Raw genomic sequence first — 27,068 nt, 5'->3', positions numbered from 1 at the left:
CATGTGACCCAGAAGAAAACAAACACACACACAGAGTCCTTGAAACTTTTTAGAACAAATCTTCCAGGTACAGGAAAGACAAGGAGGCGGAGCTTGGGATCGGATTGGATAGGGTCCGGGGCTGAGATTCCCTCAGGCCTTGGCGTCCAGCATCTCTAGTAGCAGCCTGTGCAGGGGCACACGGTGATGGCAGTGAAGGCGTAACAACGCCTGCACAGCGCCACGAGCAGTCTGCCGCAACAGGGGGAGCGTCATCAGCAGCCGCCCAGCCCGCCGCTGCCCTCTGCTGGACGCCCGCTGCTCCTGCAGGGCCTGCTGAAGCTGGTCCTGGAGGTCCTGCAGGGACTCGGGCCGCTCCAGGGAGTCTACATCTGACGGGCACAGAGAGGGACATTGAAGACGGTGAACTTCGGTCCCAAAACCACCCCCAAATGGCCCACCGCTCCCTTTCTTGCTGACACCCACTGAAAGCCTGAAGCTACGTTATGTATGATAAGTGAACAGATCCCACAGCTTGCTCTATCAATACATGCTATTGATCGGAGGCCCCGTCAGACTCCAGCAGGCACTGCTTGGCAACCTTGGCACCGTAAGCCACATTAGCATGCACACACATACTCACACACAAACAAACTTGCACACACACACAAACTTCCCCATCTGACTCAATAGTGAGTAGAGCTAATCAATACTGTGATGACCTCCCCTATTTCTCTTCCTAGCCACTGATCAATACCAATAGGCTTTCTGCTGGGATCATACCTCCCCCCAGACCAGACGAGGTCTCAGCACAGCTGCGGTTGGTCTCAGACGTCTGCTTGCTCAGCCCTCCAATAACCCATCAAAGGATCAATTAAAAACAAATCAACGCTAAATGCAATCAACATTTACTGCACAATCACAGTACTAATAGTACTAGTGCTGTGTACTTGTAGTCTGGTACCTCAAAATCATGGAGCTAAAATTACTCTGGTAAAATTTACAATTACTGTTATTGATTCAATAAACGAAGCTGATAGTTCTTTGCAGTTTGATTAAGTTAACAGTACTGAATGGGACTTAAAGTACTTGTGCAGTTTAATTAAGCGAGGAGTACTGCACAGTAGCAATAGTGCTTGAGTCATCTTGTGTGAGGGTGACCGGACTTGTGTCCTTTTATCTTTGTACTTCAAGTAGAAAGAGCTAGCAATAGTCATATACTTAGATACATGGTTCTGATCGTACTATTACACGCTAATACTGATAAAAATCAGGGTTCTTTAACCTCAACCTCAAAGTCCATGAATTTGATACCGGTAGTACTTGTATATACCAATTAGATGCTCCTCATGTACTTTCATTGTACAACACTGTTAGTACTAAATTATCGTGTAGTTTTGATGTAGTCCACAGTGGCCTGCGTACCGGCGTTGGCGAGGGTGATGGCTTTCAGGGTTACCACCTCCTCAGCGATCAGGTCCAGCGCCCGGTACCTGGACGTCAGGTGACATAGGGCCTCAAACAGCTCGGCCAATCCGGCGTCCCGACACTGATTCCGGTCCAGACGCAGGTTCCTGCCAAACACAAGCTCCTCCCCCTTGGCGCCTTGCGAGCGCCAGGCCACGCCCACCAGCAGCACCTCCATCCAGCTGCTCTGCAGCAGCGACATCTGGTCAACCAATGAGAGCGCTGAGAAGCCTGAGAGGGCCGGACAGAGCAGAGGTCAACGCTGTCTGCTGGAAGTTAGCTGGCAGCTAATTAGCAGTTAGCTGGCGGAGGACTGACCCGGGATTTGTTTGGCCCAACCAATCAAAAGCAACAGCTCCTGGTTCAGAAGGTCACAGAGGGTCAGCAGGGTCCGCAGGCCACAGTCATTGATGGACTCATCCTGGTTGGCATCTGGAGGGGTGGGGTCAATCAGAAGCAGGTGGCAGGTCAGCTGGTTTCCTGTGGGAGAGGCGAGATGGTCAACCTCCTTGGGAGAACACCAGCAGAGAACGGCGCCAACTTCCGCACTCACGGCTGCTGGGGAGGACGGTAAATGCAGCACGCGGGATCAGGTACGGCCCCACCTCCATTTGCTTCCTGTACTTCTGTCGCCCTCCTCGGACACGGTTCACACGAACACCTGCAGCACACAGAGAACCCTCCTGAAGAACCCTGCAGAACCAACAGAGCCCACCCCCCCGCAGATGGACATACCTTCCTTCACCATTCCGACCTGCAGACACTTCTGGAAGCGGCAGGCCTGGCAGGCTTTCCGCCGCCGCTTGGTGACCTCACAGGCCCCCACCATCACACAGCAGTACTTGATGTTGCCTATGTAACCACACACAAGAAAGAGGCCAGCGATGTCACTTCCCATCCGGCAGACACAGGTTAGGAAAGATCTCATATCTTTGTCTCTTTGGTATCAGGAAACAGGGTCACGACGGCAGCCCTGGAGTATTCATGTAAGTTCTACTACTAGTACTACTACAGCTGTACAACCAGGACTGATTGATTATCTCTTGTTTTCAAAGTGCTAGTTTTCCAGGCAGCTTTGAATGGTCCGTGGGCCCGTGGATCCCCCTCTGTGATCTGAGTCCAGTGAACCACGAGGGTCTGGCGCCATCCTGGTCTCCTCCTACGACGATCAATAGGAGGCCTACAAGTGTCTGCTGGGGATGAGTTATTGATGAGGAGCCTCTGATCAGACACCCTGCCTCCAACATCATCCACTGTCCATCATTGTTCTGCTCCTCCAGACACACCCTCCTGCTGGGTTTCCATGTCCACCTCCACCCCCTGGAGCTAGGCAGGAGAGGAGAACCCAACTTTTGCTCGTCTTTCGTCTGGAAGCTTTGGGCCTTCTACTGATGGCTACTGATGGATCTCTGGCTGCTGTTTGAGCCTTAGGGCTGCAGAGCCTGCACGCAACATGGACCTCAGCTTTGTCTGGTGACGTCTCTGCACATTTTCCGCAAGAACAGGGCTTCTTCTCCACCAGGCTGCAGCTGATCTCCTTTGTGCTGATAGGTCTGACGACCATTGCTCCTCACTATGGTTTAATTTCTACCAAAAATTTAAAGTCTACTGGGTTCTGAAAGAGGGAATCTCTAACCTTGGATGGTCCTCTTGAAGAACGCCTTGCAGGCCTCGCAGGAGGCCACACCATAGTGGAACCCCGATGCAAAGTCACCACAAACTAGGCAGAGACGTTTGGGCCCTGGGGCGCCCAGGGGGAGACGGTCCGCCGTGAGGAGGGACTCCACCTGCAGTGACAGCATCACTTTACACCTTCACAACACATCCATGACACCTCCATCCACCTAATGGTTTAGTGGGGAGTGAAGGCTCTCCTCACCTGAACTGAGAAGGAGTCAGATACTGTGATGCTGGAGCTGGACCCTGTGGGGGAGGAGGGCTGCAGGGATGAAGACGAGGAGGACAAAGGTCTGGACAGGAAGCATGACGGGTGAGTGGAGAAGAGGGGAGACGAAGGGGGGGAGGCGTCCAGGAGCCTGGAGAGGAGCGTTCAGGGTCTGATCAGAAGGTCAAGAAACATGCAGCTCAAAGTAGGAAGACCCTTGAGCAATATCAGGAACGTCTAACTAACTAATTAACCAGCTGAACCATTAGGTCATCTGATAGATGGGGACCCAATAAGAGCTCTCATCCATCCATCCCTTCTAGTTTGATTGACAGTCCTCAGCTACCGAGAGCCTCAGTGTTCAAAGTTGGCCTAACCATCTCTGTTCCTTTCAAGTAAGATTCTATGTTCTAAATCCTGGTTCCCCTGATGACCCCCTACTGAACTTCCACTTCCTGTTCCTGCAGAGGAACGGCAGTGAGGTCCACTCAACCACCAGACTCATCGTCTGATAATCCAGAAGGTCCCCAACTCAGATATGGACCTGGAGCTGGAGGGTTCCACCAGGTGGACTCACCTCTTAGAGCTGAAAAGATGCAGCTTGTCCAGCAGACCTCTCGGTTCCATCTCTGCCTGTATCAGGACCTCAGGCTGGATCCTCATCCTTCCAAACCAGAAGGTAGATGCCAGCAGCTGAGGCGTCCAGACATTTATCTACATCCCATCTCCAGGAGGGCGGGGGGGGCGGCCAATCAGAGCGCAGCCTCCCATCAGAGGGACGGACCTCCTCTTCATCTCTATTGATCAGGAAGGTGACAGATGGAGGACACCTACCGAGGCTTTTCAAAATCAGAGCAAATGAACCAATAATGCTACAAATACTTATTTAATATTGGACATAATAGTTAATTCTACAAATCCATTGTAATATCGGGAATAAACCTGAAAACAAATAAATAATTTGAAATATGAAATAAATATTTAATGTTGGTGATAAATATTTAATATTACAAATAAATATCTAAACATCGAAACAAATAAATTAAAATCAGTAAGACGAAATCAAATATTCTACTTTAGAGGGAAATTATTTCAATAAGAAATTAATCTTTTTTCTGCTCAGAAGAAAATCAGAGGTTTCATTTTCATTCATCCAGAAATCTTTCTTTTTCTCTCTGGGTGACAGCAGTTTGAGATATCTGCCCTGTGTGTGTGTGTGTGTGTGTGTGTGTGTGAGAGAGAGAGAGAGAGAGAGTGTATATGTGTGTGTGTGTGTGTGTGTCTTTGTGTGTCTGTGTGTGTCTGTGTGCGTTCGTTATGCTGCAACAGCAGTTCTTCACCACAATAACACACACACACACTAATCTGGCCTCAGACAGGTGACTGATCAGTCTCACCTACTTCTTCTCTTTCATAAGATCACCTGATCAGCCAATTGATCATTTCCCACCGAAGCAGCAGATTCTTTGCCTCACGAAAAATCCTTTTAATCAGGATGTTTATTTTAAGTTAGAAAGTTACAAAGAATAATCGGACACAGAATCAATAACAACTATAATCCATCATTCATAATCAATACCTCTACCTTGAATACACTTGACTAAATGAGTCATTTGAGGATTTTCAAGATGTGTTTCTCAGCAAGAGGAAGCAGGACCAGCAGATGAATGGATCGGAGAATACGCAGGATCAACACCTCAATCCAGGGGAACCAAGGTTCTGGAGGATCAATAAGTAGGTTCCACTGAGGGTTCCCTGACCTGTGGGCTGCGGTGGAGGCTCTGCACCTGCTGATCAGGAACCAGATGAGGTGAACCTGGAGAACGCAGGCACTCAGAAGAGCAGGGTCCAGCTGACGTGTGGAGACTCCAGCACTCCTGCTTGGGGAGTCTCTCACCAAATCATGATTTGGTGAGAGAATGGGGGTGGGTGATGGAGTGGTGGTGATGGTGGCAGCCCCCCCCCCCTGCCCCCTGCCCCCCATCACTGTTAAGGATTCATAGAGGATCTGTGAAAGCTGATATTCCGCTGGCTCAGTTTCAACCCCAGTACTCGGTGCACTTGAGTAATCCCATTAACACTGCCTGACTGTGTGTGTGTGTGTGTGAGCACTCAGGCTTGGCCTATAATGTAAAGTGGCTTTACAGGCCAAGATCTCCATGAACAGCGGGAGCATTAAGGTTATGGAGGCAGGCGAGGATTAGAGTGTTATCCAACCCCTGGGCTAGCCCATTAGCCACATGCTAATGCTTGTCAGGTGACCGCGGGTCAGTGTGCCACTGGGGCGCAATGGAGGCAGGAGGTTCTGCAGAGACTGTTAGATGTCCCACCTGGGGGGCCCCAAGCTAGCCTGTTAGCCAGGAAGTAGATTGTCATGTTGTTCAGAAAGTGGAGACTACAGTTTTGAAACATTCACCTGCCATGTCTGTGGTTCTTCCAGGGGTTTCTTTATCTAACATTAGCAAGCGAGCACACCTGGTTATGCAAAAACAAGCCAATGGTCTTCACCAACCTTCATCCTCAGCATCACAGTCCAGGCAGATGCACAGGAGCCAGGACAGAAAGGGTTAAACTGAGATTGAACTGACTGGCACAGTGAGGTCATAGTTCATTTATATTGTTTATTGAAGGTGCCGTTCCGTCGGCCAAAGGCAGCGGCAGGTGTGCTAACTGTGTAATAACTTTTATGGCTGTTTGGTGGATACAGAAACACAAACAACAAATAAACATTGCCAACAACATTTTAAAAAGCTAATATTTACCCTTGTTTATCTGATGGAAGCTAACATTCCTTTATTTCAACTATCTTTCAGGCTGGGGGAGGGAGTACTTCAAGGGCCGTGGGGAATCTCACCACCACCATGTCTCAGGCTGGGCTGTCCTTCATTGGCTCTCCTCAATGCCAGTGACAATGACAGGGAGAGGCTGCCCTGCTCATCCAATCAGGACGTTGGGCGGTGGAGCATGCAGGTCGTCGGACCACGAGCAGTGAGTATTATGGGATGGACCTCCCTCTGGACTCCTTGAAGAACCTCAGCCTTCATACAGTCTGATGTTCTAAGCTGTTCCAACAAAACACATACACACACACACACACACACACACACACACACACACACACACACACACTGGGTTCAGGAACCATCGGAACCTGCAGCAGAGAACATGAAGGAGGATTCAACCACTATCAGCAGGGGCCTGGGTGAGAGGGGCAGGGTCTGATCCGGCTGTCAGTCATCCACCACTCACCCTCTCATTCACAACTGCAGACAGTTTAGTCGTCGATGAACCTGTGGAACTCAGGATAGAGAACCAAGAGAGAACCCAGGCAGGAGAACTGGGAGTGATCTCATAGACCCAAGTGGAACTCAGGGTTAGAACCTGGAATTTTCTTGTTGTGAGTCCTGCTCAGGAGTTCTTATATTCTCACACAGCTTCCACCAGGATGCAGGAGAACCCTGTTGTGGTGCCACGTCTGATCAGGTGGCTCTTGGAGAACCTGTTCTTTAAGTCCCACCTCTTTAACTCTCGCCATGTTCTTCATCTACAGTGGTCATCTGGTTTCCTAAGGAGGCCAAGGGGACATGGAGAAGGTCCAGGACAGAGGGTTCGGGACAGAAGGTCATGGGAATGAGACATCAGTAATTACCCCCCCCCCCCTCCAATTCTCCCCAAGGGGTAGTGCAATGTAGATTTTAGTCCATATGGTTCTGTCCTCAGGAGCAAAATCCAGTCCCACAAGTCCTGCCCCCCCAGGACTCTGTCCCGGTCATGGTCCGGTCTGGTCTAGGCGGCCACGCAGTGGTTGGGCCGGCGGGACATGATGTAGCCTCTCCTGCAGACGCAGCTGAAGGAGCCGTCCGTGTTCACACAGCGAGCGTTCACACATGGGTACTCCAGGGTGGAGATGTCCTCACACTCATTGATGTCTATGTGCACACACACATACACACACACAAACACATACAAACACACAGGCACGCACATGCAAGGCTGAGTATGCTGTGACAGGCCCACTCAAAAAGATCCAGCAGATCAGATGACGAAGCTGTGAGCTCACCCACACAGGTCATGGAGGTCATGTCCAGCTCATAACCATGGTAACAGTCGCAGGTGTATCCCTCGGAGACACGGATGCACCTGCCATTCTCACAACCGTGCAGGATGCCGCAGGCCTCAGCGGAACTCAGCCCGCCAAAGGGCTCGTATCTCCCTGGAGATAGGAGAGTGACAGTCCGTCAGGTCGCCATTGCAACGGCCACCATAACAACAAACATTAGGCAATCTAAACCCCAGTTTAGGTTTGGTTCCGCGACACAGAAATGTTCCAGTTTCTTCTCTGGAACGTGGATCATTCCAGGACTTTCTTCACGTCCCTTTAATGAATCCTGGAGGTGCTAAGGTTCACACCTTGGGTTTGGAAACGCAGGAACCCGGAAAACCTGTGGAACCTGAACAGGTCAGTGCAGGTGGACTCACTCTCATATGCCCTCCGTGGGGCTCCGCCCCCTCGGCCCCTCTCCATGGAGGGGGAGAAGGGGGTTCCAAGCCTCTGGGTGTTCTCCCAGTACTCCTCATAGCCCCCCCCGGGGAGTGGGGCTAGGCCAAGAAGGGGGCCATCGGGCTGGGCCGGAGGCGGGGGGCGGGCCCCAAAGGAACCCTCAGCCTGTGTGTCCAGCAGGCCGACGAATGGGGGCGAGCCCCCAGGGGGGGGGTAGTCATCCTCAGAGTAGAACCCGGGGCTGTGAACAAGAACCCAGAGGACAGGAGAACCCAGAGGAGAAGAGAGCCAAGAGGAGAACCCATGCAGAGGCCATCAAAGATGGTTTAGCGTTAGCTTCAGTTAGCCTGTTCACTGATCTCTGGTGTAAATATGATTTAACATCCATCCATCTGTCCATCATCCATGAATACTTAAACATGCAGAGCTGACAATATCATATTATTAGGTATTAGGTATACAAGTGTTAGGAGTACTTCATATCTGTGAGCCTTGCTACATCTGGATTATGGGGTTAGAAGCTTAGAAGAACTTCACTAATATGTATGTATGTGTGTAATATAAGTACGTGAGTACTATTAAGTACTTGCGTGCTATAAAGTATTTGAGCACTATGAAGCTCTATGTGGTCCAGAGTTCCTCCCGGAGGAGGAGGTTCTCACCTGGGCTCTGGTCCCTGGTTGGTCCTGTCTGGCAGGCTGAAGGTGGTGGGGCTACGCCCTCTGAAGCCCAGCCTGCTACTCCCTGCTGGGGGGTAGTGGTCATAGTCAGGGGAGCCAAAGGGAGAGAAGAACGGAGGACCTGGAGGGGCAAACACCATGAGTCAGGACCTTCCAACCAGGGATGATAGGGAAGTAAGAACATGAGGTGGATCTGCACCTCCTGGACCTCCTGGACCTCCCGGTCCTCCATTAGGCCCGCTGGAGTCCAGGAAGCTCCCAGGGATGGAAGGAGGAGGGAAGGAGCTGCAGAGGCTAGCATAGTCTTCTGCAGGGAGATGGAGAGCAGAGGTATGACCCAGCCGTCCAGCGGTTCGGTGACATACAGTCAGTTAATTACAGTCATTTGGCAGACGCTTTTAACCAAAGCAACTTACAGCGGAGATGCCGAGGATTAAACCCAGGACCTCATACATACAAAGCATGCGCTCTAATACTGAGCTACATACAACTACTACGTGCAGTTACGCTATGATGTGGTGTCTGCTCGGCTCATACCTGAGTCAGGGGCAGGGCAGAGGGCACACTCCATGCCCCAGCCATCCCCGTACAGGCAGCAGCAGTCCATAAAGGTCACCTGGGCGCCCAGGAGGGGACTCTGGCATACCAAGTCAGCCGTTACATGCTGCCAGCAGAGGGACAAGTTCACGTCTGGGGGGGGGTCAGACAGGTATGGGGTGAGATGGGCAGGAGGCCGGTGCGGCGTGAGAGCCGGCTCAAAGCAAGGCTTCCTTACCCCCGCTGAGGTGCGAGGCATTCACACACGTCCTCTGGGTGTCGTCCAGTACTAGCGGCTCTACGCAGCTGCAGTAATAAGAACCCAGCGTGTTCACACACACTCCACCCACGCAGTGCTGCTCCTCACACTCATCATGATCTGGGGAACACACACCATCTTGAGTGACAGCAATTGATATATGTGTGTCTCTGTGTTTGTGTGTGCGTGTACATACCCACACACTCCAGCAGCGTGCTGTTGTATACGAACCCACTAGGACAGTAGCAACGGTATCCAGGGATGTTGTTGACACACACACCATTCTTACACAACTCTGGCTGGAAGCGCTTACACTCGTCCACGTCTGGACTCAAACACACACAGCAGGCAGAGGCCATTACATCACAGTACATCTGACCACAACTTAGTACTCATACTCCATAGTGTGTGTGTGTACCTCTGTGTGTGAGTGTGTGTCTCTTTATAAGTATGTATGAATGTGTTTGTGCACCTGTGTGTAACCTGTTTGTGGATCAGTGTGTGAAAACCATTTGGGTGTCTGACAGTCTGCTTGTATGCATTTTACCATGCGTGTGTACCTAAATATTTGTGCATACATATGGATGCACCTCATCCTGCTGCAAGAGCCTTCTGCATATAGTGAGAGCGGCTGAGAAGACAGTGCCCTTCTCCCCTCGCTCCAGGATATCTACAACACCTTCTTCACCTGCAAGGCCCCCCGTATTGAGAGTGATCCCTCACACCTTTCTCACAGCTTCTTCAGTCTGTGTCCAGCAGGAAGGAGACTGCAGAGTCTCCGGGCCAGGACCAGTGGACTGAAGGACAGCTTCATCCACCAGGTTGTCAGGAAGCTCAACAGCTCAACACAGCTGTCAGCATCACTGACAACTGTGTGTGTTCGTGTGTGTGTGTGTGTGTGTGTGTGTGTGTGTGTGTGTGTGTGTGTGTGTGTGTGTTTGTGTGTGTGTGTGTGAACATGTGTGTGTTACTTGCCTTTAACCCCTCTCTCAATAAGTACCTCTGTGTGAATATGTATGTGTACTTCTCTGTGTGTCTACCTAAGTGTCTACCTATATGAGTGTGTGTGTGTGTGTGTGTGTGTGTGTGTGTGTGTGTGTGTGTTCTGACTGTGTACTTCTGTGTTTATACCTGCCGGTGCAGACCTGAGGCTGTAGGCCAGTGTGTGTGTGTGCATACCTGTGTAGGTGAAGACTCCTTCCCCAGTGGTGGTGTAGCCCCTCCCACTGGGACAAAGAGCCAGAAACTCGGCTGTGAACAAACATTGACAGCAGGGACTTCAATATCAAATAGTATAAGTCGTACTAGTAGTACCGCTATTGCATGCTGTACTGCACAGATACTTGAAGTAAAATAAAAAGAACTAATATAGTCTTGATAAATACTAGAAATATATACCAGGGATGAGGGGTTAAAGGAGTACAAGCACTCAGAACACAACAGCAATGGTTTTGAACTTTTAGTGCTGGCAGACACACACACACACACACACACACACACACACACACAGGCGCTGTCACCTGATTGGGCAGGGGGGCAGGGCAGATATTTGCAGCCTCGCCCCCAGCCCTCCCCCAACGTGCAGCAGCACTCCTGCAGGCTGCTGTTGGAGGCCAGCAGGCTGCAGCCACCCCCATTGACCAGGTTGAAGTAACACTCCCTCAGATCTGAGGGTGGGGGGGGCACTTGAGGGGGGAGTGCCAGGGAAAGCTCCACCCCCTTCACAGGGGGGGGTGAAGGGGAGAAAGAAGAGGAGGAGTCCTTATCTGAGGAAGAAGAGAACAAGATCAATTGTTAGAACAAGAAAGAAATGATATCACATCGGGGAAACCCTCTATGAAGGGTGAGCTATTATGTCACATGGGGGAAGCCATCAATGAAGGGGAAGCTATGATGCCACATGTTAGACGTCCTCTATAAAGGGGGAGCTACGCTGTCACATGGTAGAAGTCCCCTTTGAAGGGAGAGCTATGATGACCTACAGAAAAGCCTGCATGAAAGGGGAAGCTAAGATGTTGTGGTGAAAGCCCTCAGTCATGCCGGGTGCACACCCTCAGGGTTCCAGTGGCAGACTTACAACCAGAAATGGGAGGGATCTCCTTGGAGTGTCGGTGGATTGGCATTGTTCCAGTCACCGCTGTGGTCGAGCCTAAGCTGGTCATCATCCGGCCTCAGCTCAGTGTTCGCCTGTTCTCGGGCCGCACGGCAATATCGAACATTTGATATTATCGTAAGTGTTTGTGTTACGTCACCGTATGGACTGAGTCAATAACCAATAGATGAGCTCTGACTAAACCAAAAAGGAAAGCAGGTTCCAGCATGATGGGAAATGAATAGAAGAATCTAGTTGTAGTTTCCTGAGAGTCTTTTGAAAATCTTTGCAGAGCCTTTAGATGTGAGATCCGGTAACAATGAAAAACTGGTTTGCAGCAGTGAGTTGCTGTGTGACCAGCCCTTTCTGTATCCTGCTGTGAGCCCAACATTGGGAGCTGTGGTAGTTCACGCCGGCAGTACAACGCCTTGCGGCTGAATGTGTGGGTGTGCATGTGCGTGTGCACCAACCTGCTGCTGCAGCGCTCACGCATTCCCTGGCCACAGGGTCAAACTCCTCTCTGTGCACGTCACACTCACACATGAAAGAACCCGCCACGTTCTCACAGCGAGCGGAGCCGCACACGCCGGGCAGTGTCACACACTCGTCCTCGTCTGCGGCAGTGAGGGCGTAGGTCAGATTCTGGTGCACTGCACTGCTGCACTTTGTGGTACAGCGGGAGGACACCTACCCTCACAAGAGGTCCCCTGGGAGGACACGAATCCTCGGTCACACACACATTGGAAGGTTCCCTCCAGGTTCTGGCAGAAGGCGTGCTCATCGCACACAGAGCCGCTCGCGCACTCGTCCACATCTGAGGACACACATGAAGGTTCTCAAGACCTTTCAGGGAACATGGGAGGCCTCAATGGGAGCAGAGGACACTCACCCTTGCACTCGTTGGCAGGGCTCAGCTGGAAGCCCGGCCTGCAGACTGGTACACAGCGGTACGAACCCATCGTGTTCTCACAGCGGGACTCACCGCATACTCCTGACGCACACTCATCCACATCTGGGGGGACAGAATGTGATTATTTCATCAAGAAACAGACTCTGCAAAATCACATTTTGTCACCAGGGGGTGGTGTGGCGCAGGAGGTTGAGCAGTCGTCTTTGGAACCAAACTTTCCTGGTTCAATTCCCTCTTAGCCTGTCGAACTGCTGTGCTGGTGGATGGCAGCTTATGGCTCATTAATTGCAAGGAATTAATTTTCCCATTAAATAATAATAAAATAAATAATAATAATATTGTGTGTGCGAGTGAGAGGTGATTGAGTTACTGGTCAGAACCACACACACAGGTGTATGTAGACTGACCAATGCAGGCGGTCCTGTTGCGGCTCAGGGTGAAGCCCTGCGCGCACACACAAGTGTAGGAGCCCGGCGTGTTGAGACACTCTCCTCTGGAGAAACAGAAGTCTCCTTCCAGACACTCGTTCACATCTGAGGAGACACACAGCAGGTAACATGACCTCCACCCTCCTCTTCATCCCTCATGCCTCTGGATAGGCGTCAGTCCAACTTTTAAGATGAACAACTAGCGGTCCACCTTAAGTCGGTCCACCTTATTCAGATAGAGATAAGCAGCCTCACCTGTGCAGCCAGTACCAAAGGCAGAAGGTCTGAAGCCCAGTGGACAGTCACAGATGAAGGAGCCTATGGTGTTCACACACACCAGCTCTGCCCCACAGGCGCTGCTCACACACTCGTCCACATCTGGGGGGGCAGAAGATGTGAGACCAGAAGAATGACATGGACTTAGCTCTGGTCCAGACCAGATGGAGGGCCTTTCATCAGGGGACGGCGGGTAAGGTGTGTGTGTGTGTGTGTGTGTGTGTGTGTGTGTGTGTGTGTGTGTGTGTGTGCCTGTACCTTCACACTGTCCATTGATGCCAAGGTAACCATGCTGACAGTCCTCACACCGGTAGGAACCTTCAGTGTTCACACATTGCCGGCCAGGACACGAATCACTGTCCTCACACTCGTTCACATCTGCAGTGAGGGGTTGGGGGGCATCAGTGTGTGTAGGGGTGTGTGTGTGTGGTGTGTGTGTGGTGTGTGGGAGTCTGTGTGTGAGTGTGTGTGTGTGTGTGTGTGTGTGTGTGTGTGTGTGCGTGTGTGTTTGTGCGTGTGTGATCCCCACCTGCACACTGCCTGTTGATAAGTGTGTACCCAGGCTGACAGGAAACACACCGATAAGACCCCACAGAGTTGACACACACCTGGCTGGGACACTGGGAAGGCTCTTCACACTCATCTACATCTGGACACACAGTCATCTTCATCATCTTCATCATTAAAACATTTGCTGTCATCATGATGGTCTCACACACACACTCAACCCCCCCCCCCCCGCCCCCGCCCCGCCCCCTCCGAGTTGGTCTTTCTCTCGTCTCTCCTTACCCATGCAGGTGTTGTTGTGGAGCTTGTAACCATGGTGACAGACACAGTGGAAGCTTCCGGGCGTGTTCTCACAGCGGCTGTTAGAGCAGGGAGCCAGGAGACACTCGTCCACGTCTGAGGACACAAACACTGTGAGCCTCCAGGTGGATGGGGATGGTCACTACGAGGAAAGGAACCAAGGGAGCCACTTGCGCCTGTCACCACCTCCAGCAGAGGTGGAGCAGGTCCACCCCTCCTCCCTCCAAATGAGGCAGAGGAACTGTGATGTTTTTCCGTGGAAGGTGGATGTTCTCGACCCTCTCAGAAGAACACCTACCCCTCACAACATTCTAGAAGGCCAGAGGAGCTGGAGAAGCTACCTGAGCAGAGTCGGTCCTTCAGCCTGTATCCTAGCTGGCAGGAGACACAGCGGTACGAGCCCTGGATGTTCACACACTCCTGACCAGGACACTGCAGGGGGTCTTCACACTCGTCCACATCTGCAACACACACACACGCAGGCGCACATACACACACACACATGCACACACACACTTGAAAAAGTTGCACCGCCGTGATGTCCTATCGCAGGAGTCCATCCTCTCCTGAAGTCCATCATCTTCACCTTCAGTCCCTGCTAAGGGAACTCTAGTCAAGGATCATAACTAAAAGGGACTTAGCTAAATAACTTAGCTAAAGGTCCTTAACTAAGGGGACCAATTTTGGAGCCTTTGGGTAAAACAATCTCCTTCAGGACGGAAAACCTTCTAGTCTAAAGACACTGAGCTGAGGCAACCTAACGAAGTGAACTCAACCAAGGGAGCCTAGCTAAGGACAGATGACTAGAAAAAGCCGGTGGGGGAAAGGTGACCCTTGGGGGAGTCCTCAAACTCTAGGTTTCAAGGTTGGGAGTATGCCGTTACCTGTGCAGGAGCCTCCGCTGAGCCTGTAGCCAAGGCGACAGACACACCTGTAGCTGCCGGGTGTGTTGTGGCACTGGGCATCGCCGCAGGGACTCTGCAGACACTCGTCCATGTCTGAGGACCACACACAGCCAGAAGGTCACCTCTGAGGACAGAGGAAGACGGCCGTCTCCGAGGGAAGACAACAAGAAGTCACCTTGGCACGCTGTCTGAGTGCCGCTGCTGCGGTATCCTTGAGGACACACGCAGCTGTAGCTCCCCATGGCGTTCACACACCGGCCAACTGGACATACATCTGGAGACTGGGCACACTCATTCACATCTACACACACACACAAATTTTACCAGTAGAGGATCTATAACTTCTATAATAAAAAAAAAACAGTGTTTACACATACGTGTGTGTGTGTGTGTGTGTGTGTGTGTGTGTGTGTGTGTGTGTGTGTGTGTGTGCGTGTGTGTGTGTGTGTGTGTGTGTGTGTGTGTGTGTGTGTATGTGTGTGTGTGTCACCTTGGCAGAGGGTGCGCTGAGCGTTGGGCTGGAAACCCTGGTCACACATACAGAAATGTTTTCCTCCGGGCTGATCCACACACTGACCGTGGCCACATACACCTGGCCTGCTGTCACACACACCTCTCACTGCTGTGTACACACATACACACACTCACACACCCACACACACCCACACACACACACACACACACACACACACACACACACACACACACACACACACACACACACATAGAGCTGTCAGTGATGCTGCCCACCCTCCCATGTGTATACGTGTGGACTCACCCTGGGGCAGGGGGGTCCGAGAGGAGGGTCCCGGGACCGGCCTCCTGGGCTGAGGTGGCTGCGCTGGGAGGGATTCACCTCTGCTTGCCGCCTGGGATGAATAGGAGGAGGAGGAGCCTGCGGGGAGGACAGGACAGTGAAGATCTGTCGTGCAGAATCCTCTAGATGGTCCTCTCAGGAGGTTCCTTTGGGACCTGATCTCCTGTCCAGCAGAGGTGGTCTCTGCTCTGCTGAGAAGGGAGGACTTGGTTCTGCTGTGCCGGTCAGAACCAGATCTCCTCCTGGACTCTGAGGTCTCCCCAGGGTGGACCCTCCAGGCTGTGAAGGTCTGGAGTTGCCCGTATCCAGGTGGGAAGGGGCCTTTGTGGGCCGGCTCAGGGACATGCTGCTGCCCACTGAGGAGGAACTCTGGGAGGAGCTTTCTGCTGAGGGGTGTTTCTGCTGAGGCACGCTGGTCCCACTGCTGCTGGGTCTGGAAGCAACACCTGAAAGGAGACACAGTGGCCGTGCAGATGGTCTGGAGAAAGCTTGCAGACGGTTTGCGAAATGTTCAGGTCATGTGATGGAAAGGCAAGGTCTCCTCTCCTGGAGAATCTGCCCCAGGATCTGCTCCAGCCTTCCACCAGCAGGGAGAGCCTGGAGCTCACCACCTGCTGTCCTCTCCATCTGCACGCTTGGGTGGGACCTCAGCTCAAGCTCGACAGGAGGGCCATCCCAGAGGTGGGTTAGGTACCTTGGTCCTGGTTGCCATGAGCAACCAGCTGAGCGCCCTGGGGGCCTAGCTGCTCGGCCGCTCTCTGGCTGAATTGCAGGGTGGAGGCAGAGTAATGGTAGCCAGGACCAGCAGGACAGATCTCCTTAAAGGCCACTGGAGAGGGAGAACGTTTGTGAAGATGATGATAAGATAATGTTGACCTGCTGCGCCCTGGAGGGGCGTCCTCTCAGCCCACTCAAACAATTCGCATCTCATTGGACGTACCTGAGCCAAAGTAGGGGCATCTCTGGCAACTGGAGCCCCAGGCCTTCCCCACTCGGCTGCAGCAGCAGATCTGCTTGGTGATGTTCCTCAGGATGGGCAGCGAGCAGGATGACGGACCCTGGCCCGGACCCAGGATCCGGTAACACTGGCCCTTCTCCTCCGAGATCACCCTCTGGGCTGCGCAAAAGACAGTAAGACAGGCTGTTAGGGGGACCTTCTGGGAGCTTCTGGGCGGATGAGCCATGCAGGGTCATGCTTGCTGCTCAAACCAGTAGGTCACCTGATACAGCAGACAGCGAGACAACAGCTGGACCACGAGCCAGGAGACAACAGACATTCAAAAATAATGCGACACCAAGCCAACAGGCAGGAACCCTGGAGTAACCAGCCCAAACACCAGCAAACGTTCTGCAAAGGCAGAGTGATGCAGTATTTGTGCTCCAGGAGTACTTCTCCCTCTGATCTGGCCAGGAGGTACCCCATCCATCAGCACGTCCAGGAAGCACTGGACACCAGATGCAGCCTTAAGCTTTGGTTAGTGGTTGTCACAGTTACCAGGCAGAGCAGCATCCCAGTACTCCTTCATCTCCTCCTCGTCCCCAGCCAGTGCCGGCCAGAATAAGCAGAACCCCAGAGGAGCTTCACCAAATCCCATTTGAGCAGCAGATGTTCTCTCAAACCACAGGTGTTTACAGCTATGGACACCTCTGAGTTCTTGAGTTATCCAGGACCTCCACCGAATGACTCAAAGATGACCTAGACCTCTACAGGACCAAGGCCTCCACGTGGGGGCCGGGGGGGCATCTGAGGTCTCCTCTGATTTCAGATTAACAGCCTTCTTGTCTCTAGGATCTTCCCTGGAACCATGAGCTTGCAGGGAGATGGACCAGATATGAGGGCTCCTGAAGATCCCTCCTGCAGGTCCAGGAGGTCCTCCCAGTCTGCTCGGTCATGTAGTACTTACTCATGTCCTGATGCAGTAGTCTGTGTCCTTGTACTCAGAGGACTACTCTCTGTTCACTCGTCTGGACGTACAGTCCTTCACAGTTCCGGTAATGCTAAAAGGTCCTGGCCCAGCCAGCTGCTAGTTAATCTCTAGCAGAACTTTCAGATGTTCTGCTTGAGCTCTCAAGGTTCTTTGTCAGATTACAGGGTTGGAATTGTTCTTCTCTGAACATCACCGACTCAGATGGGATGAGAAGCTCTGGTCTAGGATCTGCTCTATTCCTGGTGTCATTCCAAGCCGCCGGTGTGTGTGTGTGTGTATTACTTACAGATGCAGAGTCCATGTGTGGCGTCGAGGACGAACCCCGGCCTGCACACACAGCTATAGCTTCCCCTGGTGTTCACACAAATCCCGTTCTCACACAGTCCCGGCTGGAGGCACTCATTCACATCTACACACACACACACACACACACACACACACACACACACACACACACACACACACACACACACACACACACACATACAGAGATGTGCATGAATGTACACACACACTCCTGCACACACATGAACCCAGTCAAACCTCCAACTGATCATGTTCTCCACCACCTGAGCCAGAAGCCAGAGGCTCAGGTTCCTGGATGTTCCCCAGAGGTTCCTACTCTGGGTCATCAGTTTTCAAACATCAAAATGCTTGGATGGAAACACAGGCCTCCTGCTTCCACCTCCATCTCCTGGGTCTACAGCCAGGAGGGCTATTAACACATGAATCAGGTCTTCAAGGATAAAGGACCTTCTGCTGGTTAGAACCTGGAAAGACTGAGCCTGAAATACAAGTAGGCCCTGGTCCAAAGGTGTGTGTGTGTGGGTGTAACTCACCCACACAGTGTGTCCCGTTGGTTCCGTGGAAGCCGGCAGGGCAGCTGCTGTTGCTTGGACCTGCAGGAGATGAATGGATGATTGGTAAATATCTGATAGTTTAAATAGAAGACCATCAATCCACAAAAAAATGCAGCCCACATCCTGTCCTGCTCTTACGGGAAGCAGGACGACCTGGACCAGTCAGCTGTCAATCACAGGGCCACATAAAGAGATAGGATCCAGGCAGGGGAACGCAGGAGAACCCCAGCATGGGGAGCCAATCCCAGGAACCTTGGTCTCAGTCCAGGAAAGGAAATCTCAGCAGGCAATTTGTATGCAAACTCTGGGTTTCTGGAAGACCCTCTCTCTACATCTGTCTTCATGTCTACTCTTAGATCACGGGACATCTCTTTGAGGTTCCCCTCATATCCCAGGAATCCATGATGGAGTGAGCACCACCTTGCAGACCCAGTCTGGACCCCGAGGACAGGGGAAGAGCACCAGAGCACCTCTCCAAACAGAGCTCAAAGACACTCCTGCTCTTCCTCAGAGAAACATGAAAACCCGCAGGACCTCTGACCCCCTGCTGGAGAGGAAGAGGAAGAATGATGAAGAGCAGGAGCTTGGCCAAGAAACCAAGTCTCCTTCTGCCTTGTAGTCAACCTCTGTCAGTTCCAGCCTCAAGGAGGCCAAGTGTGTCCTCACAGAGACAGAGGTCCCACACACAAGTGTGTGTCTGTGTGTGTGTGTGTGTGTGTGTGTGTTTGTATGCGTGTGTGTGAGTGTATGGAGTCCCACTGAGCAGCATTCCTTTACTGTTAGTCAGCTGGCTCCAGAACACAGTTGCTCCACTCGAGCCTGTGTATGTGTGTGTGTGTGTGTGTGTGTGCGTGTGTGTGTGTGTGTGTGTGTGTGTGTATTATACTGTCAGTTATATAAGCTGCTCCTGGAGGACCCTCTCAAATATTTCTCTCATATTTGTCGAATGTTCTCACAGGAGAGATTTCCTGCTCGGTTCTCCTTGGAGAACGAGAACCTGACCTTTCAGGCGTTTGAGGAACGTGTGGCAATTACACAGGATGCTTGTTGGAGGAGGACTGTCACAGCTATGCAGCACAAACACACACACACACACACACACACACACACACACACACACAGAGACATACACTGGACCTGAAACTCCAATATCCTATTGGGTTCTAAAGCTCAAGCTAGAACCATCTGGAGAACCAGCTATGAGGTCCAGAGTGTCCTTGCTGGCTGAGAGGTTCTCTGAGGTCCACTTTAACAGCTGGTGAAGATCACATATCCTTCTGAAACTTTCACATCACAGAGAAGCTGGTTCAGTGCCCTAATAACCTGCCCTCCATCTGAAGATCTGGTTCTGGTTCAACCATCTGGTCTCCACATCACCTAACATTTCTGTAGTTCAGTTCCTGAATTTGCAGTTCACCATTGACCTATGTGAAGATCAAATGGCTTCTGAGCCCATTATGTCTGTTTGAAATCCTTTCTGTCTGTGGTATACCATTTGTGGAGTCAACCATGGCTGTTTGTAGTTCTTGGGTGGTTTCTTTACTCCACTGGAGTTTAGAGTCTTCACTCCTCACTCGGTCTTCGCTTTGGCCTGCTGAGGGAGGTCACAGGATGCTCCTCAGTGATTCCCATGTGCAGAGAAGTCACATCACCCCAGCAGCAGAGAGACCTGAGAAGCCCTCACAGAAAGGTGAGGTACAGGAGGAGGTTCCTCTTCTGCCGGAAGTTCCTTCCAAACTCACATGTTCTTCATTTCTGCAGTTTGTCAGCTTAAAGGATCAGCGATGCTTTGAGCCTCTGCTTGAGGTTCTCAGGAGGAACCCTGGACACCAACAGATCATCATGAGCAGCAAGTGAACAAGTACCTGCGGCAAGTCGGCAGAGGACGCAGTCGGTGATGCCCCAGGCCTTCCCCATCCCACGGCAGCACATGTCCTTGCTCCTCAGGCCCAGCAGGGGAGAGCTGCACTGCAAACACACACACACACACACACGCACACACAACATAAACAACAACACAGGATTCACAAAGACAGAGGAGGCGGAGGACACTGTGACCTCACTGCTGATGGAGGCATAGCATCTAAGAGGACAATCTCCCTAGGCTACTACATCCAGCTTCAGGAGCTCACACAATAACCCCTGGAGGCTTCATTCAGTTCCACCCAAACAGCTGCACTTCCAGCTCCCAGCTTAAGTTTTGAGGCAGGATGTGTCAGGGAAAAGGGACCCCATGCTCTCCATCTGCACCTCCAGTTCCTCCAGCTGGGGACAAAGCTTCTCAACCCAGCCCCCTCCTTGGGGAAACAACAAGGTTTGAAACCCTGAAGCGAGACCCAACCAACACATACAAGAAGAAAGGGGTCAGTTGTCTTCAGCATCTAGAAAAGGATGCAGCCATAGGCAAACCGCTTTATTATCGACTGCACCTAGGAGAAACCATGCCGTGAACCTACGGACTCCCAAATATTCACAGGGAGGGAGCTCCTCTCAGACTCATCATCAGTAACATCAACGCCACCACGAACAACATTGCCGAACATGTTGCAAAAATTTTTTCACCTTTAGTTGGCATCACCACACACTATATCCAGAATTCGCAGGACTTTGCCAGTAAGGTCAGGCCGGTCAGGCTGGACTCGGATGAAAAAATTGTGTCGCACAATGTAACCTCACTGCTGCCATGTATCCCCACATCAGATGCAATCACAGCAGTGAGGGAATGGCCCCTTTAAGGCCTAACCTTTAAAAAAGGGACAAAATTATCCATGGATCACATCTGCACCCAGGCACAAGATAGAGAATGTGGTATATACTATCACTTGCACTGAGGATTGTGATGATGCTGACATTGGAAAGACCACACAACCTCTGCAGGAACGGATGGCCCAACGCAGGAGAGCCACCACTTCAGGATAGGACTCCACAGTCCAGCTACACCAAGAGTCATTCATTTGAAGACAGCAATGTCCATATACTGGCCTGAGAAGACAGATGGTTCGAGAGAGGAATCAAAGAATCCATCTTTGTCGACACAGAAAAAACATCTCTGAAGAGAGAAGGGGGGCCTCAGATACAACCTTTCACAAACGTACAACACTGTACCAAGACATATTTACAGACACGTACCAACCACATCTGCACCCTCCAAAATAACCAGGAAAAAAGACCCACCACCAGAACCAACCCCAGGTAGTGTCCCCATGAGCCTCAGTTCATGTGATCCAATTGGGTTTCACCTTGTCCTTTACCAGCTTTACCTTTTCACATTCCAAACCAGGTAATCCCACTAAATTGCTCTTTTGTTACAACAAACGGCACCCCATGAGCATAACAACACCCCTTACTCATAGTTTCTGCAGATCAACTCTTCCATTTACACAACAAGCCACCATAACCTAGATCTGCCCAAAAACCTGGCAGTTATATTCAGAAACTCCCCATAGGTCATTAGAACTGAAGAATCTGCTGGAAGCTGCGGATTCCTGGTCCAGAACCTGAAACAGGTACTTCCATGAAAGTCTCACCTGTCCGTCCTTCACCTCTCTGAAGCAGTACTTGAAGCCTGAGTTCTGCGTATAGGTCCCATCTCCCTTGACCGTCTGGGCCTGGACCAGTGACCCCGGCGGGGATGGAGCTCCAGCCGCCCCGGACAGGGGCCGTGGGGGGTGGCCAAACCCACTGACCTGGATAGACACAGAAGCTCACAGCCCAGGTTCTCTCACAGCCTGAGAGGAACATCTCTGCACCCCCAGGCAGCAGCCAATCACAACTCACCTTCATCACCTGGTGGACCTTCACACTGGCCTCAGGAGGGTGTTGCACTCTGACGCTCACCAGGGAAGGGCTTGGAGCTGGTGTTGCAACCACACACACATACACACAGATAAGCACATTGCCTTCATTGAGCGGTCAGATCATCGATACTCCATTAGAACCAATGGGTCTGAGTATAGTCACAACTCCGATCCCCAAGGTCAGACTCACCTCCGACCCCCCCTGCCCATGGGTCCTGTCCCCTCAGCGGGAGGAGGAAGTCAGACCGGGTCAGGTCTTGTTGGTTGGAGACTGGTGCAGGCTTGACTACGTCATTGGCAGCGTTGGAGGTGGTAGTGGAGGTTGAGGAGGGGATCTGGCAGAACTTCCCGGAGAAGGCAGGCGGGCAGAGGCAGCGGTCCTTCTGCAGGCACACACCCCCGTTCTTGCAGAGCAGTGGGCAGAGGACTGGGGTGACAGGAGAACACGTCACACAGGAGGAACCCCAAGGAACCAAACCCTGCTGGAGCTCCTCCTGTTCAAGACCCTTCGGACGAATCACAGCAGCGGACAGTTTCAGGCTTTTTACTATCATGTGAAGGGAAGATATACATTTAGTATCCTTCAGTTGACTGGACAGGGGTCAGGTTGGGTGGCCCTGGTCAGCGGGATGCAGTGGGAGCCCTTCAGGCGCCCAGTGACCAGCCAGACACACTTCCTGCTTCCTGTGTGGGCATCTGGAACAGGAAGCTTGAGCATTGCTCATGCACGTCCTGGTGGGAAGTGAACACCCCCCCTCCCACTCCCCAGGGCAACTGTAGCATTGAAAAAAAACAGTGTGTGCGTGCGTACGTGCGTGTGTGTGTGTGTGTGTGTGTGTGTGTGTGTGTGTGTGAATGATCTGAAGAGGAGGAAGGTCGCCAGGTGTAAAGGAGTGATCTGACTTAATTGAAGCTCCAACACCCAACTCCCACTTCACTGGGAGCTTAAACACTCATACACCAGACAAGTGTGTGTGTGTGTGTGTGTGTGTGTGTGTGTGTGTGTGTGTGTGTGTGTGTGTGTGTGTGTGTGTTACCGTGAGCGGGTGTGTGTGTGTGTCTGTGTGTCTGTGGGAGCATGGGTGTGTGTTTGTGTGTATGTGAGTGTGGCTGCGTGAGTCTGAGTGTGTTTGTGAGTGTGGGTGTGTGTGTGGGAGAGTAAATGATAAATGAAAGCCACATGTCCCCCCCTGTCTCCTCCTCTCTTCATTCCTAAAAGTCTGGATGGGGGTCTTTCTTCTAGAATTCCCATCAAATTATGGAGAAGGACCAGGAGCTTTTTCTCATCCTGGTCAGCCTTGTTCTTCCAACATTCTTTAACTGTTCCCTTGTCTTCATATCAAACCTCTGCAGATCTTCTGCCGGTTCCTCAGACAAAGCAGGGCCTCTATGTTCTGAGTCCTGGGAAGGTCCTTGAAGGGTCGTCTGGCAACAAGTGACATTCAGTTGAAAGTTCTGTTCTGTCAGGAGTCTTTCTAAATCACCACACATTGTCTCCAGTCTGGCTGTGGTTCTCCTGCCCAGAGAACCTCTGGGGTTCTCCACACTCCCAGCCAAGATGGTTCCATTTGGAGACGCCGTATGGATTTCATGTTCAGGAACTGAGGCTGAAGTATCATGCTGATTTACCTGAAAATGAAATCAGCTTCAGACCTAAGTTTGAAATGACCGTCAGAAGACCCCATCACCACCAGAAGAAGAAAGAGGTTAAGAAACTGAAGGAGGCAAAGGAGAAGGAGGAGAAGAAGAAGAAGGTGAAATGGGTGATGCGTTATTTTCACCCAAACTCCAGAAAATTCCTTCCTCCTTCCTGATTTTGAAGGTTGGTTTTGAGAATCTCAAACCAGATGTTCTCCTGGAGGAACCAAGAGAACATCCTAAGGTCAGACTTCATTGTTCTCAGGTTATCTCATGACTCATTCAAAGACCACCGGAAAGATGAAACTAGCCTGTCTCCAGGAAATAGTTTGATCCAGAAAATCCTCTCCTTCTAAGGTTCTGCGTACGGAACCATGAAGAACATACAGAACGTCCATCTGACGGACAGACATGGTTCTCATCCCTGTCCTCGTACAAGGACCCTATACCTTCATGCCTAGATGAAACATTTCTGTCCAGACTTCCCAGCACAGGGACCAATGGTTTGGAGAAGAAGATGAGGAGGTATGTTCAAACGGGGTTGTCTCCATTCTTCTCCTCCACCTGTCAGACCAGACCCCTGGTGTCCTCCACTCCTCACACCAGGCCTGGGTCCAGTCTCCTCCTGGTCCCCGAAGAACCAAAGAACCCAGGTCTAGCCCAGAAGAACCTGCCTGAATCACAGTTCGGAGGGAGGCAGTCAAGTCAGGAGGATTCCTCAGGAGGCTTCCCTTGGTGGAACATGAGCCTGCTCCTAAGGAACCTGAACATCAGAGCAGATGAACCAAGCTGAGTAGAGCTGAGGGTCAGAGAAGGGGTCCAACTAGAGAGGACCAGGTCTGGACCAGGGAGGAGAACCCCCAGGTTCCTCGGCCGAGCAAGAACCGGACCAAGGTGTTGATGTTCTGCTAACCGGAGGACCAGGTTCAGCCCCCCTCACCCCCACCGGAGAGCCCAGCGGTGAGGAGCAGAGCTTTTCCTGGACCTTTGGAACTTTCCACCAGTTGGAAATGAAAAGAGATGAACTCACAGACTCTGAATCCGTCCATCCGTCCTCCCACTACTCCTCCTCCTCCTCCTCGTTCCATCAGGTCAGTGAAGAGCGTGGTCATGTTCCCCTGCTCGCAGGCCTTCAAGCATCTGCCGTGTCTGCATTGCATCTTGCAGATGGTGGGTGTGAAGGTCACTCGGATCCTCTGGCCATCCTCTTGGCCACCAGTCAGATGGACGGCGGCACAGAGCAGGACAGTGGTCAGTGAGCCCAGGAGCAGCATGTCCATGGCTTCAGAGGCCCCTTCTGTTTCTGAGCATGGTCCACACGCTCCTCCTCCGCCTGCCCCTCGAGCCTCCGCCCGCACCGGCCAGTGTCACAGACAGAGAAGAGAGGAGGAGGAGAAGGTGGAGAAGAACCCCCTCGGAGGAGGTCCTCCCTGCGCTGAGGAGAGAGCAGATAATTGGAAGCAGCGTGCTGGACTGGGCTGAGCTCCAAGCCAAATGTTTGCCAGGGATCTGCTCCACTATTCCTCCTCCTCCCCCTCCACCTCCTCCTGTCTCTGCCTAAACAACCCCCCTTCCACTGCTGCTCTCCAGGATGTCAGAGGGATGATGCAACCCAGGCTTGGGTTTCAGGGCTGGCCTGCAGCTGGAGGAGAAAGAGTAGAAGGAGGAGAAGGGGAAGGAGCAGAAGGAATAAACCTCCTGGAGCTGCCAGCCATGTTGGGTCCAGACTGCAGACCTCAGGAGAACAATTTATGGCAGCAGAAGCACCGGTTCTTCTCCCTAACCTGGAGGTTTCCTTCAGGTCCTGCACTGCTGGACAGCCATGTTCTCCACACATCAGTTCCTGTCTGAATGGATCTGCTTCTTCACCTTCTGGTTCTACATGGACCAGCTGGAGAACAGACGAAGATTCTGGCCCAAGTATACCTTCACAGGTTGGGTTAGTGGGCCAGTTGGAAGGAGCTTCTCCTCCAGGTGCCTGGATGGAGGGAAGAACCTCCATGAGAGAGAAGAAACTCATCAGACCAGTTCTTCTAGGGGGGTGTTTGTGTTCTTCACCGCAGAACCTCCAAGGAACAGATCAGTGGAACCACCAGAACAAACACACTTCCCTTCAAAACATGAGGTGGAACCGCAGATCTGCAAAGATCACTTGGTCCATGCTTTGAATCATCAGGACGTGAAGAAACAGCTACTCCTCCACCTCTCGGGATAAACCACAGCTGATGGAGGTTACTCTTATACCCCAGAAGAAGGGGTTCCAACACCTTCTAGAACTCAGAGACCAATTGGGTGACAGGAAGGGGTGATGAGTCCAGAAACATCAAACCTCCACCAGGTTCCCGGAGATCCAGCTGAGGGCAAACAGAAAACTTCTCCCCAGAGGTGAAGTAAGCTCTGCTTCTGTTTCTTCTGGCCTCCAGCAGAAGGACTGACGGGGTCATCAGGAGGCAGGAGACACTTTCAGTCAAGGAACTGAGGAGGTCAGAAAAGTTTTCTCATCATCCCTGCATCTCCTCAGGAAGATCAGGAAGATCTTTCTACAACCTCCCTCAAACAGAAGAAGCTGCTCCTGCTGTCTGAACCTCCTTGACTGGCAGCACCAAGAACCACACTTGGCCTTTGACCTCTGGGCCAGCCAATCGCAGGACCTCACGTGGAGGCATCCAACCACCCCCCTGTCACTCACAGGTCCTACAGACCATCACACATGTCTTTCCTCTAGTTTGGACTTTGTCCACTTTTGTTAGGCAGAAGATAATCTTAGATCTCTGGTACCATCATAGAACCTGTCACAGCCTGGCCCTGAAAAAGGACCAGGATTTGAACACGGACATGGACCCAAACCTTGCTGAAAGAAAGGCTGGTTGTCTCTCTGGCTGTTTGTCTATGAGCTAATGTCCAGATAGACTGGCCAGAGACTAGCACACACATACACAGCCCCTCGGCCTGTTCAGACTCTCCGTCTGTAAGCTGTGAAACTAAGTGGAAACACTGTGGTCATTATCACAACACCATGACACACTCCATCACACTTTTACACACTATAACACACTGTGAAACACTGCCAACACACTGGGCAGCAGGGCCTTTGTATGATGCCACACTGGTGACATACACACAAACACACACACACACACACACACACACACACACACACACACACACACACACACACACACAACCAGACAACACACACACATACACACACACGGCTGGGAGCAGGCAGCTAATTGGGCTGCTACACATAAATTGAACCCAGCCCCCCAGGAAGGAACCTGAGTTCCTCAACAGAGATCTCC

General features: G+C 51.8%; 2 protein-coding genes across 9 annotated transcripts; both read right to left on the bottom strand.

Moving 5' to 3' along the window:
- Positions 1–43: 43 nt before the first annotated feature.
- LOC147235556 (estrogen-related receptor gamma-like) lies at positions 44–5,302 on the bottom strand. 2 transcript variants are annotated; one of them, XM_086143647.1, is made up of 9 exons: positions 5,092–5,301; positions 3,909–4,128; positions 3,326–3,482; positions 3,083–3,233; positions 2,182–2,298; positions 2,000–2,107; positions 1,765–1,926; positions 1,405–1,677; positions 44–371 (listed from the first exon to the last, which is right to left on the bottom strand). In XM_086143647.1, the coding sequence occupies exons 2-9, from the start codon at positions 3,992–3,994 to the stop codon at positions 133–135; spliced, it is 1,293 nt and encodes a 430-aa protein (XP_085999773.1). In that variant the 5' UTR covers positions 3,995–4,128; positions 5,092–5,301; the 3' UTR covers positions 44–132. The 2 variants fall into 2 exon arrangements, with proteins under 2 accessions (XP_085999773.1, XP_085999774.1); XM_086143648.1 differs by having other exon boundaries at positions 235–828; positions 5,092–5,302.
- Positions 5,303–5,932: 630 nt separating this feature from the next.
- Positions 5,933–25,209, bottom strand: ltbp4 (latent transforming growth factor beta binding protein 4). 7 transcript variants are annotated; one of them, XR_015105904.1, is made up of 34 exons: positions 24,797–25,198; positions 22,319–22,555; positions 22,109–22,185; positions 21,859–22,017; positions 20,197–20,299; positions 18,311–18,370; positions 17,758–17,880; positions 16,484–16,660; positions 16,238–16,372; positions 15,699–15,989; positions 15,505–15,621; positions 15,217–15,348; positions 14,902–15,027; positions 14,706–14,819; positions 14,163–14,282; positions 13,804–13,917; positions 13,544–13,663; positions 13,273–13,392; positions 12,994–13,116; positions 12,718–12,843; positions 12,290–12,412; positions 12,092–12,214; positions 11,871–12,014; positions 10,829–11,074; positions 10,488–10,559; positions 9,505–9,633; positions 9,288–9,428; positions 9,050–9,202; positions 8,712–8,819; positions 8,495–8,633; positions 7,811–8,073; positions 7,392–7,544; positions 6,581–7,260; positions 5,933–6,482 (listed from the first exon to the last, which is right to left on the bottom strand). XR_015105904.1 is itself a non-coding variant. In XM_086143643.1 (33 exons), exons 1-33 carry the CDS (start codon positions 25,044–25,046, stop codon positions 6,389–6,391), a joined length of 4,623 nt encoding a protein of 1,540 aa, XP_085999769.1. In that variant the 5' UTR covers positions 25,047–25,202; the 3' UTR covers positions 5,933–6,388. The 7 variants fall into 7 exon arrangements, 5 of the variants coding, with proteins under 5 accessions (XP_085999769.1, XP_085999767.1, XP_085999766.1 ...); XM_086143643.1 differs by lacking the exon at positions 6,581–7,260 and having other exon boundaries at positions 5,933–6,393; positions 24,797–25,202; XM_086143641.1 differs by having other exon boundaries at positions 5,933–7,260; positions 7,396–7,544; positions 24,797–25,202.
- Between the last annotated feature and the right edge of the window lie 1,859 nt (positions 25,210–27,068).

Source organism: Fistularia commersonii, chromosome 3 (assembly GCF_037954325.1).
Source record: "Fistularia commersonii isolate RoL2024-O1a breed Wild chromosome 3, RoL_Fcom_v1.0, whole genome shotgun sequence".
NCBI lineage: Eukaryota > Metazoa > Chordata > Actinopteri > Syngnathiformes > Fistulariidae > Fistularia > Fistularia commersonii.
The sequence above is the reverse complement of the archived record's forward strand: the minus strand, read 5'-3'. Positions and strand labels throughout refer to the sequence as shown.

Excerpts from the sequence above, each read along its gene's own strand:
- ltbp4 (XM_086143639.1), bottom strand. The coding sequence starts at position 25,046 with ATGGACATGCTGCTCCTGGGCTCACTGACCACTGTCCTGCTCTGTGCC. Across the intron at positions 22,018-22,108 it reads AGGTCCACCAGGTGATGAAG|GTCAGTGGGTTTGGCCACCC; the intron begins GTGAGTTGTGAT and ends GTGTCTATCCAG. Across the intron at positions 14,283-14,705 it reads CAGCGGAGGCTCCTGCACAG|ATGTGGACGAGTGTGAAGAC; the intron begins GTAACGGCATAC and ends TGTGTGTTGCAG.
- LOC147235556 (XM_086143647.1), bottom strand. The coding sequence starts at position 3,994 with ATGAGGATCCAGCCTGAGGTCCTGATACAGGCAGAGATGGAACCGAGA. Across the intron at positions 3,483-3,908 it reads CATCTTTTCAGCTCTAAGAG|GCTCCTGGACGCCTCCCCCC; the intron begins GTGAGTCCACCT and ends GCTCCTCTCCAG. Across the intron at positions 1,678-1,764 it reads TTGGGCCAAACAAATCCCGG|GCTTCTCAGCGCTCTCATTG; the intron begins GTCAGTCCTCCG and ends CGGCCCTCTCAG.